Below are 15,156 nucleotides of genomic sequence, written 5' to 3' on the forward strand. Positions count from 1 at the left end.
ATGACAAAACCCACTGAAATGTTGTGAAGTAATTAGCCTCCAACTAATAAAAAAATTAAAAAAAAAAAAAAAAAAAAGAAAGTTTGAGTGTTAAATCATGGAAACTCTTAACTTCTGTTATAATTATTTTTCAATGAGTGTTGTTTCTTTTGTTTTGGTAGGCACTTATCTTAGTTGAACTCAGGCCGCATATTATGTTTCTTGGGTGGCAGTTCTGATTTTAATTCAGACCTTTTGTGTTTAGCTACAGTTTTTAGCAGGTCCTGATCACATGAGATCAGAAACCAGTCAGAAATGTGGTGAGACAGAATTTGGGGATCCCTCTCTGGCTCCTTCTTTTCCAGGACTTCTCTTTCTCTCTAGGTGTATAGTTTATCTAGGCTTGTTAATCTTCTAGTTTTCTAAGCTATAAAGACCACTTTTTTTTTTTTTTCCTACTGGTGCCTTTGCTACCCCTCATGTTACAGCACCCTGGCCTGGGTTAGATGCACTGAAAATATTCTTACAACGCCTCTCTTCTCAGCATAGATTTCCCGCCAGAGTTCACTCTTTAGTCCCTTTTGTGTGGCATGCTTAGTTGCTCAGTTCTGTCCGACTCTTTGCAACCTCATGGACTCCAGACTTCTCTGTCCATGGGATCCCCCAAGCAAGAATACTGGAGTGGGTAGTCATTCCTTCTAGGAACTGAACCCTGGTCCCTGCATTGCAGACAGATGCTTTCCCAGCTGAGCCAGCAGAGAAACCCCTGCAGTGCTTTTAGGTAGCTGCTTTTGGTATTACACTCAAAGTTCGTTGTGATTATCTCTAAGAGGATTGGTCCAGAAGGATCTTAGTCCACCATTACTGGAAGAAGTCAAGTTAATATTTTCATATTAATTTGTAAAGCACTTTATGTTTTAAGAATATTAACAATTTGTTATGCATCATCATGAAAGATAACTTTGTAAGTCTATTGTTTGGTTCAAACTTTTAATATTTCTGATGTACAGAAATTTATTATTTTGATGTAATTAAATAAATAAGTTTGTGATTTCTTCTCTTAAGTTTTGTTTAAAAATCCATTGTCGTTCAAATATCAGATAAATATACACCTAGATTTTTTTCTTTTTTCCAAGGGTCCTAGTTTTTATGTTTAACTTTTTGATCTCTTTTGAGTTTATTTTTCTGTACTATATAGAGTGATATTTTTCCCAAAGAGTAAGGTAATTTCCTAAACATAATATATGCAGCTGATCATATTTTTAATAGTAGTCACAATGTTTCCAATATAGAAAGTTAATTTTTAACTTTTTAATTTTCACCTTTAAATTTAAGGTGAAAACATATAGCATTAGCAAACTGTAAATAGTGCTTGAAGTCTGGAAAAGAAAGTTTGAGTAGGAAAGATGAAACTTTGTTTTGTATGTTAATAGCAAGGCATTAAACCTCTGTGACAATCCACTTATTGTACACTTGATGAAATCACTTAGTCAATCAATAGCTCTCTTTCTCATGACCACATACATGGTGCTAATAGCAGAAGTAATAACCGATCAGGCAGTAGCTGGTATAATTGTAATCATAACTGAAATGCTATGCAAGTGTTAGCCGCTGAGGATACTAATACTTAGGTGGTGGTAAGTGCAGTAAAGGATAGAGACGTGCTGCTGCAGGACAAACAGCCCTGCCTAGGGAAATAGGGGGAGGCTTCCTTGAGAGAGGGACGATTAAGTTGAGGCTTGCAAGAGGAGTAGAACTAGCTACCTAAAGTGTGGGAGACAGTGAGGGGGAATGTGGCAGTTAGCAAAGGCAGCAGCACGTTTAAGGAGCCTGCGGCAAGAAAGAGCACAAGCATTTTGAGGAATCTAAGGTCCGGCCTGGCCGGAGCTGAGGGCAAGGGGCAGCACGGTACAGGAGAAAGACGGAGGTGTGAATAGGGCCAACTGTGCAGGCTGCACTTGCTAAAGGGCTGTAATTTTTGTCCTAAGAGCAATGGGGAGTCGTGGAAAGATTTTAGGCAAACGAGTGATCATATTTGCATTTCAAGAACAGCAGGCTGGTTAAAGTGTGAAATTATTTCAGTGGAAGGCAACAATAGGTACAAGGAGACCAATGAGATTATTGCAAAGATTCAAGTGGGAAAAGACGGTAGTTTGGCATGATACATGGATGTATGAATGGATGGACAGTTGGGTGGATGGGTGCAAACGTAAACCTCAGTTGAGATGGCAGTAGTACAGTCTTGTGTGTGTGTGTGTGTGTGTGTGCACGCGCGCTAAATCACTCAGTTGTGTCCAACTCTGCAACCCTATGGACTGCAGCCTGCCGGGCTCTTCCCTCCAAGGGATTCTCCAGGCAAGAATACTGGAGTGGGTTGCCGTGCCCTCCTCCAGGGGATCTTCCCAACTGAGGGACTGAACCTTCGTTTCTGACATCTATCTGCATTGGCAGCAGGCTCTTTACCGCTAGTACCACCTGGGAAGCCCACTACAGCCTTAAAGCAACTTAATTTTGTTTCCCACTGTCCCTTTAAATTTCCTCAGTTGGATTAGTTCTTTTGCCCCCCGGATGAAAAGTATGAGCAGACTTTGATTTTTCTCATTTGTCTCAAATCACACGAAGAGCCCCAGCTTACTAGTTGCAATAGTTAGTCGCAGATCATGGTCAAAGCTGTAGACCTGATGTAAATGTGAATCGGGTTCCTGGCCCAGTCGGGGCCTGCTGGGGCACAAATGGCCTCTTCCTCTCTCCCCACTGTGCACTTCTCTTCCTTCCCCATATTGCAAACTTGGGTTCTGACTCCTCCAGGGTGGGAGTGCCCAGAGGAAGGAGAGAAAAAATGGGGAGCAGGAATGTTTGTACTGAACTAGCTCTGCTGTGAGCTGGAAACGGCATTCTCTGGGCCTACCCAGTGTCTGTCTGCAGGCGTCTCCTTTCAGGAGAGCTTCTGCTGGGTCTCTGGGTTCCACACTGGGCTCTCACGTCCGCAGTTCTTTGATGAAGGCAAATGCATCTCCATCTCAGCTGATCACTTACTTCTTCCCTCCTCAGCCCCTGGGAACCTGGAAATAGAGAAGGAAAGCCTCCCTTTACTAAGATCCGTTCATTCTTCCAAGTGGCCTTCTTGGGCAGGACCTAGATGACCCCGTGTATTTGTGTGTGCACACACGCACACTTGCTGTCCCGCGCGTGGCCCATGTCAGATTCACAGGAGATCCTCTGGGTTATTTCCCTGACGACTCTGAGAGTAAGCCAGCAGTCTTGCCAACACCCACTCTGCCCGCCGCCATTTTCGGTCAATGGTTGAGCAGCTCGTCTCCCGTCTACATGATTTCTGTTCTCTGAAACACGGGACCCTGCATGGCAGGAGCGCACAAGTAGAACACTTCTTCCAACAAGGCTTGAGATGTGGGTACACATTGTCCATCCTGCTTAATGCTGGGCTTGGGGCTCTCTCAGACATATCTAAAGCTTTTCACATATCTAAAGATTTTCTCTCTTATTCCTCTATTTTCTGGACCTAGAACATGAACATCTTGGGGCTTTTATTCTGCCTACCACTCCAGTTGAGCTCTTCAAATAATGAATTTGAAAGAATTATTTCAGGAACATTAGAATTTTTATCAAATCCCTTAGTTTCTCCCTTCAATGTATGCTACATGGAGATGTACAGTCAGTTTGTTTTTTCCTTGCTTTTAAAAAATCAATTTGCAGTATTATTTTACTAAATTATTTTGTTTACCTTATATACAAAATTTCATATGAATTCACTGCTGCCATTTTAGTTCAATAGTAAGCACTTAATCCATGCAGTGTTATATAATTTAAAATACTATCTTTGTTTTTCCTAATCCAGATTTGGACTTAAAACCACCACTAAAGTCAATTGGAAGCAATTTTTAACATCACTTTATGAACCTCAATATGAAGCTAGCAATAAAGCTCCCTTGACAAAAAGAAATAGGTATGTAAAAGAAAAAAAAAAACTAAGCTAAAGTTTGGTTACACATATCATAATATGCAAAAGGTTAGAGAATATTTGAATTACTTTTTCTTCATTTATTGAATGACAAATTAGTCTTCATTGAATAATTACAGACTTTTACATAATAATGTATAGCTTATAAATTATTTTCCATATATTTTTCTTATTTAAAATTACCTTAAACTGTAAGGTGGGTATAATTATCACTCCAACTTCTAGATGCAAAATAAGACATTAAGGGAGTCTGCACTAGATCATAGGCTTAACGAGTCATGGAGGCAGAATGGGAGCCTAAATGTCCTCAGTGCAGACACCCACCCTGCCAAGATCAGTCTCTGAGCACTAAGTGTCTTCTTGTAGAACTGGGTATAAACATGTAATTCTTAAATGTTATATGGAAAAGAATAATGTATGCTAACTTGTTTTCCAGCTGCACCTGCCTGGTGCATATACTGTGGATTATTTGCCTTGAGTGCCATTATTTTCATTTTCATTCTAATGTCTATTATAACTTGAGATTTACGTTATCACATAAACCATGGTTGGGGCCCCGAAACATGAAACAATGCTTAATAGTATGACATTTTAGCATTTAGACTTTCACTCTAAGAACTGTTTTATGTTGATGTGCACACTGTATTGATTGCCCTATATGAATCTTAAAGAAAGAAAAAACCAGCCTTTATAACCTCAGCACCTTCATTGAAAGCACTACGCTCTATTGTAAAGTGAAATATACCACAGAGTTAATTCCCATTTCTCTAGGTCCAATCCCTGTCTCAGGGTTTATAAATATTTAATGAACTGCCCTGGTCACCAGCCTTCCAGGTATTCAGAGCCGCTCGCCCCGCGCCCCCCGCCCCCCCACCAATACATGCAGTTCTATGAGTTCGTTTCTTAAGTAAAGTTACTTCTATTTCTTTCTAGTTTTCTTGTCCCACAATGCCTTGTTCAGGACTGTACAAATTAACCTGTGAACTTTATTTATTTTAAAAGAGTAGTTCTCAACTGGGGACCGTCTTGGCCCCCCAGGAGACGTTTCGCAACGTCATGGGACATGTTTGGTGGTCCCAGCTGGGGCAGGGGTGCTACCATTCTCCACTGGATGCAGCCGGGAGATGCTGCTAAACATCCCTCCGTGCACAGCATGGGACCTCCACCCCACTCTCCCCTCCTACCCTGGCAACAAAGAACCGTCCAGCCCCAACGTCAGTGGTACTGTGGTAGATAAAACTGGTGCAAACATACCCGTTCATGCCAGTGTTTGTGGTCTTCAGAAAAGCCAGTTTCCAAGTCACGTGAAGAACTCAGACCCAGCATTTCTGCTACTTCCCATGTTCCGTAAAAGTGGTGGCAGGGCTGTGTGTGTTTACATGTTCTCGCACAACTGGAGAAAGCTAAGACGGCCGTATAGATGCAGCAGTGAAGTCCCCTAAATGATCTGAGAGATGTTCAGAGCCAGTCTGATTCACCGCATTCTTTATTTCGTGGGACGTGTCAAACCGTGAACCCTGAAAAGGGAGGCTGGCGAGTGTATATTGCCAGGAGGGTCTTCAGCCTCCGCTGTGATCAGAATCCCCAGTGAAGCTGGCTCTGATCTCCCCAGTGGATGATTACGGGCCTCCAAGCGTACAGGCTGCTGGCCCTGACCTCGGGGGATGAAAGCAAGAGGCAAGTAAGGGAGATGGGTCTGATAATAGAGGTGGTCACGGCCACTGTCAACAGTGAGGGACAGCTTGTGAAGGTCGACGTCCTCACCGTTTCAAAACTGGAAACGTGTGTCCTCGGTGATGTGGGCGAGCGGGCTACAACACGCTGCCCCCACAGGGAGGTGCTGGTCTCAGCAGTGATCTCAACACAGTAGTGGTCTCAACTGTGATCGCAGCATCTTTTTTTGAGACCAAAGGCCTTAACCGGCGAGACGGCTGGCCACAGCTAGCCGGCAAGGGTGGGGGAGAGTGATGGGGCTGTAAGACTAACTGATGCCTGTGGGAACTGCATGCAAGCTGGCTCCCTGGTTGGGTACCACGCTGACTGAGTGACAGATGGGCCCACATGAGCACGTGACACTTTTTGGAAGAGGAGCCATCCAGAAATAAAGCGTTAGTATAGATGTTGTTAGGGTGATTTTTCTTTTTTTTGCATTAAGAACAAAGGTCAAGAATATAACCTTATTCCCGTCTTTCTCTTAATTTTGTAGCATCAACTCTAGAAATCAGGTTCACAAGGAAAACATTATCACGAAGTTATTTAGACATGAAGATCACTATACATCGTTGAAGAAAGCACTGCTGATCATCAACTCTGTAAGATTTTGAAACTCTGGTGAAAAACTCACTGTTTCGAGGAAGGCTAACACTCGACAGGACCAATAAAAAACTGTATACTCATTCATTTATCACTCAACAAGTATTTTTGAGCTCCCATTATATGCTATGGGCTTCTCTGGTGGCTCATTGGTAAACAATCCGCCTGCAATGCAGGAGATGCAGGTTCGATCCCTGGGTGGGGAAGATTCTCTGGAGAAGGAAATGACAACCCACTCTAGTATTATTGCCTGGGAAATACCATAGACAGAAGAGCCTGGTGGGCTAGAGTCCACAGGTTTGCAAGAGTTGGACAGAACTTAGCGACTAAACCACCACGACCACTATATGCTGGCACTTATTCTGAGTGCTTAGGGACGCAAAGCCTGACCTCAAGAGCTGGGTCTATTTGGGAAGATAGGGGACATAAAGTTTACTGCAATGTAGTGAGATGAATGCCAGGGGGTGAGATCAGCATATGTCAAGATTGTTAAGAATGAAGTGACTCATCACCATTAGCTATATAATTAAGGACTAACCCTGACCTGTTGAACTTTCCTCTCATCCCCACCCTAGAGTTTATGGGCTCATAACCAACTTGTAGCCCTTAACAGGAACATTTTCTTACTCCCAAAATAGTCTGTTTAGTTGCTTAACTGTCCTGCAAAGGGAGGCTTGTTCATGATTCTGCTTTAGACATTAGCTCCTGTCCCACTTTCACATTCATTTTAGAACGCAGCGTTCGGATGCTTTGGTTCAGAGCCACGTCTCACAAGTTAGTTATTCACTGAGCACATCCAATTACCGAATCTCTAGTAAATGACCAGGAGGGCAATGAACTACTTTGCCTCAGGGTCAAACACAGAAGGGGAGTCCCCTGGGCTCCGGGTTCCCCTGGCCAAGCCCTCCACTCAGGGACAGCTCCACACCTCTGTCCGTCTAGAATGCCTCCGCACAGCGTGGATTCCGAGCTCTGGGTTTTGCTTTGTCCGGGGGAGATGTTCTAGCTGGTGTGCCAGGCACAGTTCATCTTCACACCTACTGACCTGTTCTCTGAGAGCGGCCAGGAATAGGGAACCCATTCTATGTGCAGGCTCTGCCTTCAGTGATTTTTGTGGTGTCCACTCACTTCAGCCTCTCTACACCTCTGTCAGGCAGACACTGTTGTTACCGTCACTCGATCCTTTTTGTTTCACCCTCATTTGCTGAGGAAGGGAGGCTGGGGGTGAGTGCCCGGCCCGGGGCTCCCCCTGCTAGTGGTGGGGCTGAGATTGGAACCAGCTGCCCCCCGAGCTGGCACACTTCCGCCCTGCACTGAGCCGCCCGCGAGCGTGCTGACCCGGCCACCGCTTTAAGATAAACGAAGGCTCCCATGTGTTCACCCGCTTCAGCTTTTATTAGTATATTGAAGAAGTAATTTAATTAAAAACGGTGGAATCTTCACCTCTGCTAATGGAGGGCTGTAATAATGCTTACCAAGCCAAATCTCAACAACTTAACAGTCCCTGATGTACCTCTGGACAGACTCATGGACACACACAGGAGAAGGTGGGAATTGAGTGTCTGCCCTGTGCCAGACCGAATCCCACTGCCGATGAGTTCACCCTCCGGAGTATCGCAGGAGAGCCGCAGCCATCACCTGCTGAGAGCCGCAGAGGTGGGGTTTCCGATGGGGACCCCCCACCCCACGCCTGCCAATTATTTGCCTGGGTCTTGGCCACATTCTGGGACCTGGTAGGAGAAGGAGAGCACAGGGAAAGAGCCCGCAGTGGGCATGGAATGGCATTTGGCCACAGAGGATGGCCCTGGGAAGCAGGGCCCACTCCTGCCGTAGAGAAGGACGCAGAACTTTTTAGAAGACAGGCTTTCGATCTGCTCCAAGTCACAGCCCCCGCGGAGCTGTGTGTGCTGCCTGAGTATGCCGCCCCCAAGCCGAGTGGACCCCCTCATGCCACTGACTTTCGTTTAAGTCAGGTGTGGCTCATGTGCTAGCACCTGGAAACAGTTTGTACCCTGCCTATTCATGTACTTCATTCTCGGTGTCGTTATCTGCAGCTCACATGATTTTATGAGTAGAACGTCCCAAAGAACCTTCCAAAAAATATTAGAATTCATCATAGAATTGAGAAGGTCATTGGATTACAGGGTCAATATACGAAGATCAGTAATATTTCTATAAACTGCAATAAGCAATTGGAAAAAGAAGTTTTAAAGTAGTATTGCTAATAATCCTTTAAAAAAGAAAACCCAAATACCTAGAAATACATCTAACCAAAAATGTGCAAATCCTCTGTGTTGAAGACTTCAAAGATTGCTTGTTCACAAAGCTGCCTGCTACAAACTCAGGGTGCGTAGAAGGAAGACATGCTTCTCAGCTCATTCTCTGAAGCCGATGTTACCCTGATACCAAAGCCAGATGAAGAGATCACGAGAAAAACCACAGACCAATACCCTCATGAATATAGTTGCAAAAATTCTCAAAAATATTAGCAAACTGCACCCAGCAACATGTAAAAAGAATTAAATGTTTATGGCCACATGAGGTTCATCCCAGGATGGCAAGGTTGGTTTAACTTCCAAAAGATCAAGTACCGTAATACACAATATTAATAGAAACAAAAGACAGATCTGCATGACCATAAATGCAGAAAAAAAAAATTGAAAAATTCAACACTCATTCACAATAACAACTTTCAACCAACTAAGAATAGCAGGGAAATTCCCTAACCTGATAAATGGCCTTTATGATAAACCCAAAGCTAACAGCATAATTGGGCTTCCCTGATGGCTAGTAAAAGATTCGCTTGCCAATGCAGGAGGCTCGGATTTGATCCCTGGGTAGGAAAGATCCCCTGGAGAAGGAAATAGCAACCTACTCCAGTATTCTTGCCTGGGAAATCCCATGGACAGAGGAACCTGGCAGGCTATAGTCCATGGGATTGCAAGAGGCTGTCACAATTTAGTGACTAAACAATAACAGCACAGTTAATGACAAAAGACTGAATACTCCCCCTGAAATCAGGCTGCTGCTGCTGCTGCTAAGTCGCTTCAGTCGTATCCGACTCTGTGTGACCCCATAGACGGCAGCCCACCAGGCTCCCCCGTCCCTGGGATTCTCCAGGCAAGGACACTGGAGTGGGTTGCCATTTCCTTCTTCAATGCGTGAAAGTGAAGTCACTCAGTCATGTCCAACTCTTCACGACCCCATGGACTGCAGCCTACCAGGCTCCTCCATCCATGGGATTTTCCAGGCAAGAGTACTGGAGTGGGTTGCCATTGCCTTCTCTGCCCCAAATCAGGAAAAACACAATAATGTCAGCTCTAGTTACTCCTTTCCAACATTATACTGAAGTTCTAGACAATGTAATTAGGAAAGAAAAGAAGTAAAAGGCATACACACTGGGAAGAAAGAAAAGGCTGCCTTTAATCACAGACCACTTGATCTTGTAATAGAAAATTCTAAGGAATGGACTTACACACAAACTGCTAGAACTGATAAATGAATTCATCAGGGTTACAGGATACAAGCTCCATGCACAAAAATCGGTTCAGTTCAGTCGCTCAGTCGAGTCTGACTCTCTGCGACCCCATGAATCCCAGCACGCCAGGCTTCCTTGTCCATCACCAACTCCCGGAGTCCACCCAAACCCATGTCCATTGAGTTGGTGATGTCATCCAGCCATCTCATTGTCTGTCGTCCCCTTCTCCTCCTGCCCTCAATCCCTCCCAGCATCAGGGTCTTTTCCAGTGAGTCAACTCTTCGCCTCAGGTGGCCAAAGTATTGGAGTGTCAGCTTCAACATCAGTCCTACCAATGAACACCTAGGACTGATCTCCTTTGGGTTGGACTGGTTGGATCTTCTTGCAGTCCAAGGGACTCCCAAGAGTCTTCTCCAACACCACATTTCAAAAGCATCAATTCTTTGGCGTTCAACTTTCTTTATATTCCAACTCTCACATCCATACATGACTACTGGAAAAACCATAGCCTTGACTAAACGGACCTTTGTTGACAAAGTAACATCTCTGCTTTTAAATACACTATCCAGGTTGGTCATAACTTTCCTTCCAAGGAGTAAGCGTCTTTTAATTTCATGGCTGCAATCACCATCTGCAGTGATTTTGGAGCCCCCCAAAATAAAGTCAGCCACTGTTTGCACGGTTTCCCTATCTATTTACCATGAAGTGATGGGACCGGAGGCCATGATCTTAGTTTTCTGAATGTTGAGCTTTAAGCCAACTTTTTCACTCTCCTCTTTCACTTTCATCAAGAGGCTTTTTAGTTCTTCACTTTCTGCCATAAGGGTGGTGTCATCTGCATATCTGAGGTTATTGATATTTCTCCCAGCAATCTTGATTCCAGTTTGTGCTTCCTCCAGCTCAGCGTTTCTCATGATGTACTCTGCATGTAAGTTAAATAAGCAGAGTGACCATATACAGCCTTGACGTACTCCTTTTCCTATTTGGAACCAGTCTGTTGTTCCTTATCCAGTTCTAACTGTTGCTTCCTGACCTGCATACAGGTTTTTCAAGAGACAGGTCAGGTGGTCTGGTATTCCCATCTCTTTAAGAATTTTCCACAGTTTATTGTGATCCACACAGTCAAAGCCTTTGGCATAGTCAACAAAAATCGGTTATATTTCCATAAACTAGCAATGAACAATCTGAAAATAAACTTCAGTAAGCAATTCCATTCACAGCAGCAGAAAGGAATAACAAACCTAGAAGTAAATTTAACAAAAGAAGGCCAGGTTTGTGTACTGAAAATTATAAAACATGGTAAAAAGGAAAAGAAGATGTAAATAAGTGAAGAGACATTTAATATTCATGGATTAGAATACTCAATATTATTAAGATGGCAGTTCTCTCCAGATTGATCTGTTAATTCAATGAAAGCCCATCAAAATTCCAGCTGGCTTTTTTTTTTTTTTTTGCAGAAATTGTAAACCTGATTTTAAAATTCATTTGGAAATGCAAAGGTTGCAGAATAGCCAAAACAATTTTGGAAACAAAGAGTAAAGTTAGAGAACTTAAACTTCCAGATTTTGAATCATAGGAAAAAGTTACAGTAATAAAGACAGTGTGGTATGGGCATGGGATAGACATTGATCAATGGAACATAATTAAGGGGGTGGAAATAAACCCTCACATTGATGGTCAATTAGTTTTCAACCAATTCAGCAGGTGAAAAGAGTAAGCTTTTCAACAAATGGTGCTGAGACAGTTGGGTATGCCAACAAAGGTCATATAGTCAAAGCCATGGTTTTCCAGTAATCATGAACAGATGTGAGAGTTGGACAATAAATAAAGCTGAGCCCCAAAGAACTGATGCTTTCAAATTGTGGTGCTGGAGAAGAACTCTTGAGAGTCCCTTGGACTGCAAGGAGATCAAATCAGGCAATCCTAAAGGAAATCAACCCTGAATACTCATTGGCAGGACTGATGCTGAAGCTGAAGTTCTAATACTTTGGCTACCTGATGCAAAGAGCCAACTCTTGGAAAACACCCTGATGCTGGGAAAGATTGAGGGCAGGAGAATAAGGGGTTGACAGAAGATGAGACGGTTGGATGACATCACCGACTCAATGGACATGAGTTTGAGCAAACTCCGGGAGATGGTGAAGGACAGGGAAGCCTGGAATGCTGCAGTCCATGGGGTCACAAAGACTTGGTCATGACTTAGTGACTGAACAATGCAAAAAGCTGAAGTTAGACCTTTTCTTTACATTATATACAGAAATTAACTGAAAATGGACCATAAACCCAAATATAAGAGCTAAAGCAGTAGAAGTCTTAGAAGGAGACAGATGTGTAATTCTTTGTGACCTTGTGTTAAGCAAAGATTTTTTTAGATGTGATACTAAAAGCATGATCCATAAAACAACAAAATGTATAAATTGGACTAATTTAGAATTAAAAGCTTTTGTGCTTCAGAAGATACCATTAAGGAGGTGAAAAGACAAACCACAAACTAGGAGAAAAACGTATGCAAATTCTGTATCTGGTAAAGGACTTATATCTAGAATATATGAGAACTGTTAGAACTCAATAAGAAGACTACCCAATTTTTTAAATGGACAAGATTTTAATAGACATTTCACCAAAGAATATATAGGAATACCCAGCTAACACAGGAAGAGGAGCTCAACATTGTTAGTCATCAGGGAAATGCAAATGGGCAGTGACGACCTCACGCCCCCTGGAGTGGCTACTATCAGAAAGACAGACAGCTGTGAGCGCTGGTGATACGGTGGGGATGGCGCTTATACACGCCTGGTGGGGTCATTCAATGGTACAGCTGCTACAGAAAACAACAGAGTCATTTCTTAACAATTTAAAACAAATGTATCGCATGACCCAGGAATTCCACTCCTAGATTCATCTGCCCAGGAGAAATAAAAACACATGTCCACACAAAGCCTTGTGTGCAAGAGTCCACAGTAACATTATTCCTCATTTCCAAACTGGAAACAGTCCAAATGTTCATCAACTTACTATAATACAAAATGTGGCATAGCATACAATGGAATAGTAGTAACAGGAATAAAAAGGAACAAAATACTGATCCATGCACCATCATGAATAAGCCTCACAAACATTATACCCGTTGAAAGAAGGCAGATGGAAGGTGCATACAGATACAAATGTTGTATGATTCTATTTACGTGAAATATCCAGAAAAAAAGCAAATATATATAGATATAGAAACTAGATTAATCCCTTAGGATAGGGTAGAAATGGAGAGTGAGCACAAATGGGCACAAGGTTTCTTTGGGGGTGATGAAAATACTCAAATTAGAGAGTGATAAGGGTTGATTATTGAAAATCATAAATATTAGTTGTCAACGATTCCTACTTGGACATTAAACAATGGTCAGTCCCCCACCAAAAAGTGCCCTGAACATACCCTCTAAATTACTTTATTTTCTCCAAGAAAACCTTCTGTCCTTTTCAAGTTTTGGACCCTAAATTTGTAGTTGACATTCATACACTGCTATATCACTTAATAAGTCTTTGGTCACATTAATATTCACAATATCTTTTATGAAGAGATGGGGTCCTTTATTTCCCCTGCCTTTCCAGTAAATAGTTTCTCTCAATTTTGATATTCAATTTACTTATTGGTAATTTTTTATTCTGGGAGAAGAAGTTTGCCCCCCAGTATTTTGCTCATAGCATGCTTTCTTTATGGTGTGTGGCTGAAATTTTTCTCGCTAAGTAATTGTCCATTTATGTAATTGACGAGGTTGGTGGTAGTGCAAACAAACATCATTAATATTCTTAATAAATTGGCAAATTGTCATTGAATTTCCAGGAAGGCCTATGCCCAGTGTGGCTGAGCTGCCGGGTCCTCAGGTGGGTTAGGGCAGGAAAAGCTGTTTGGCCTCTGAGACCACCAGCATTCAGCCTGTCCCGGGGAGAGGGTCAGCCTCTTTCTTGCCACATCCTGACAAAGAACATCGTAGCAACAGCACTGGCAAAATTCTAGATTCCCTCCCCCGGCTGCTCTTGGCACGTGTTATACAGTGAGCATCAGTTGAGGTTCTCGTATTTCAAATCACAATTTTATTTGGCCCCAAATCTTGACTTTTTAAGTGCTGCCATTACATGTCATGCTTTTCCTTCTTTTTTTCCTTTTTTTAAAAAAAAAATCCCTTATAATATTTTCATGCTCAGAAACCTGACGGACATATAACAGGGCAAGAACTGCAACGCATTCTAAATTGCATGGTTGTAAAAATAAGTGATTCAGAATTCAAAGAACTAATGCGAATACTTGACCCTGGGTGCACCGGATGTGTCAACGTCAGCAAGCTTATTGGGCTAATTGAACAGAACCCTAAGGTGAGTTTTGCCACAACTTCACATTTCCTTTTCTTTTTACGGCAGGAAACTTCAGTGTTGTTAGTGAAATAAGAGATGCAGGTGAAATGTGGTTTAAATAACTGAATGACTGCACATTTTCCACCAGAGTTAATTTTCATTTTAAGTAAGAGTTGTGTTTAAAAGCTGTTTGATTTTAACTTTTAGTTTCTAAACCTGGATTCAATTCCCGGGTTGGGAAGATCCCCTGAAGAAGGGAAAGGCTACCCACTCCAGTATTCTGGCCTGGAGAATTCCGTGGACTGTACAGTCCATGGGGTCGCAAAGAGTCAGACACAACTGAGCAGCTTTCACTTTTCTAAATCTCACTGACGGATGAACTTTGACATTTCCAAAAACCTTTCCTTGAATGGCAGCACGTGATACACTAGATATGACTCCTTTTCACAGCATTTCAATAGCACTGCTAAACCTGCCTGCCCATGCAGGAGAAGTAAGAGATGCAGTTTTAATCCCTGGGTCGGGAAGATCCCCCTAGAGGAGGGCATGGCGACCCACTTAAGTATTCTTGCCTGGAGAATCCCATGGACAGAGGAGCCTGGCGGGCTACAGTCCATGGGGTCGCAAAGAGTCAGACTTGACTGAAGCAACTTAGCATGCATGCATTTGCAATGAAACAAAACACAACAGCTGCTTATTGCCTCTAGTGGCAAACACTTTTGATATTTATTTCTTTTAGTTGAAAAGTTGATAGTTTTGTTACTATTAATCCTTCTATAACTTTAATAGCTATTTAGTATTTTAAAATTTTAAGAACTTTGAAAAAATCAGATTAGTTTCAGATAATGCATGCCATAGACATTAGCAGAGTCTCATTGAAATGTTTGTTAAAGATTTCTTTTTACCAGGTACAGGTTAGCTTTTAGTTTAAATATTATGGCTTGTGTGCATTCATGGTAAGTTGCTTCAGTTGTGTCCAACTCTTTGGGAACCCACAGACTCCTGTGACCACCAGCCTCCTTTGTCCATGGGATTCTCCAGGCAGGAACACTGGAGTGGGTTG

The 15,156-nt window shown here is 42.6% G+C and overlaps 1 protein-coding gene across 1 annotated transcript in view; it reads left to right on the forward strand.

Annotated features, from left to right (window-relative positions):
- Nucleotides 1-15,156, forward strand: part of EFCAB6 (EF-hand calcium binding domain 6) — a 251,019-nt gene that overhangs the window by 108,862 nt on the left and 127,001 nt on the right. The window contains exons 11-13 of the mRNA XM_043441591.1: nt 3,836-3,943; nt 6,165-6,270; nt 13,947-14,114. Of these exons, the coding sequence (XP_043297526.1) occupies nt 3,836-3,943; nt 6,165-6,270; nt 13,947-14,114 (382 nt within the window). The remainder of the gene's footprint in view (nt 1-3,835; nt 3,944-6,164; nt 6,271-13,946; nt 14,115-15,156) is intronic.

The sequence above is a fragment of the Cervus canadensis genome, chromosome 21, assembly GCF_019320065.1.
Source record: "Cervus canadensis isolate Bull #8, Minnesota chromosome 21, ASM1932006v1, whole genome shotgun sequence".
Lineage (NCBI taxonomy): Eukaryota > Metazoa > Chordata > Mammalia > Artiodactyla > Cervidae > Cervus > Cervus canadensis.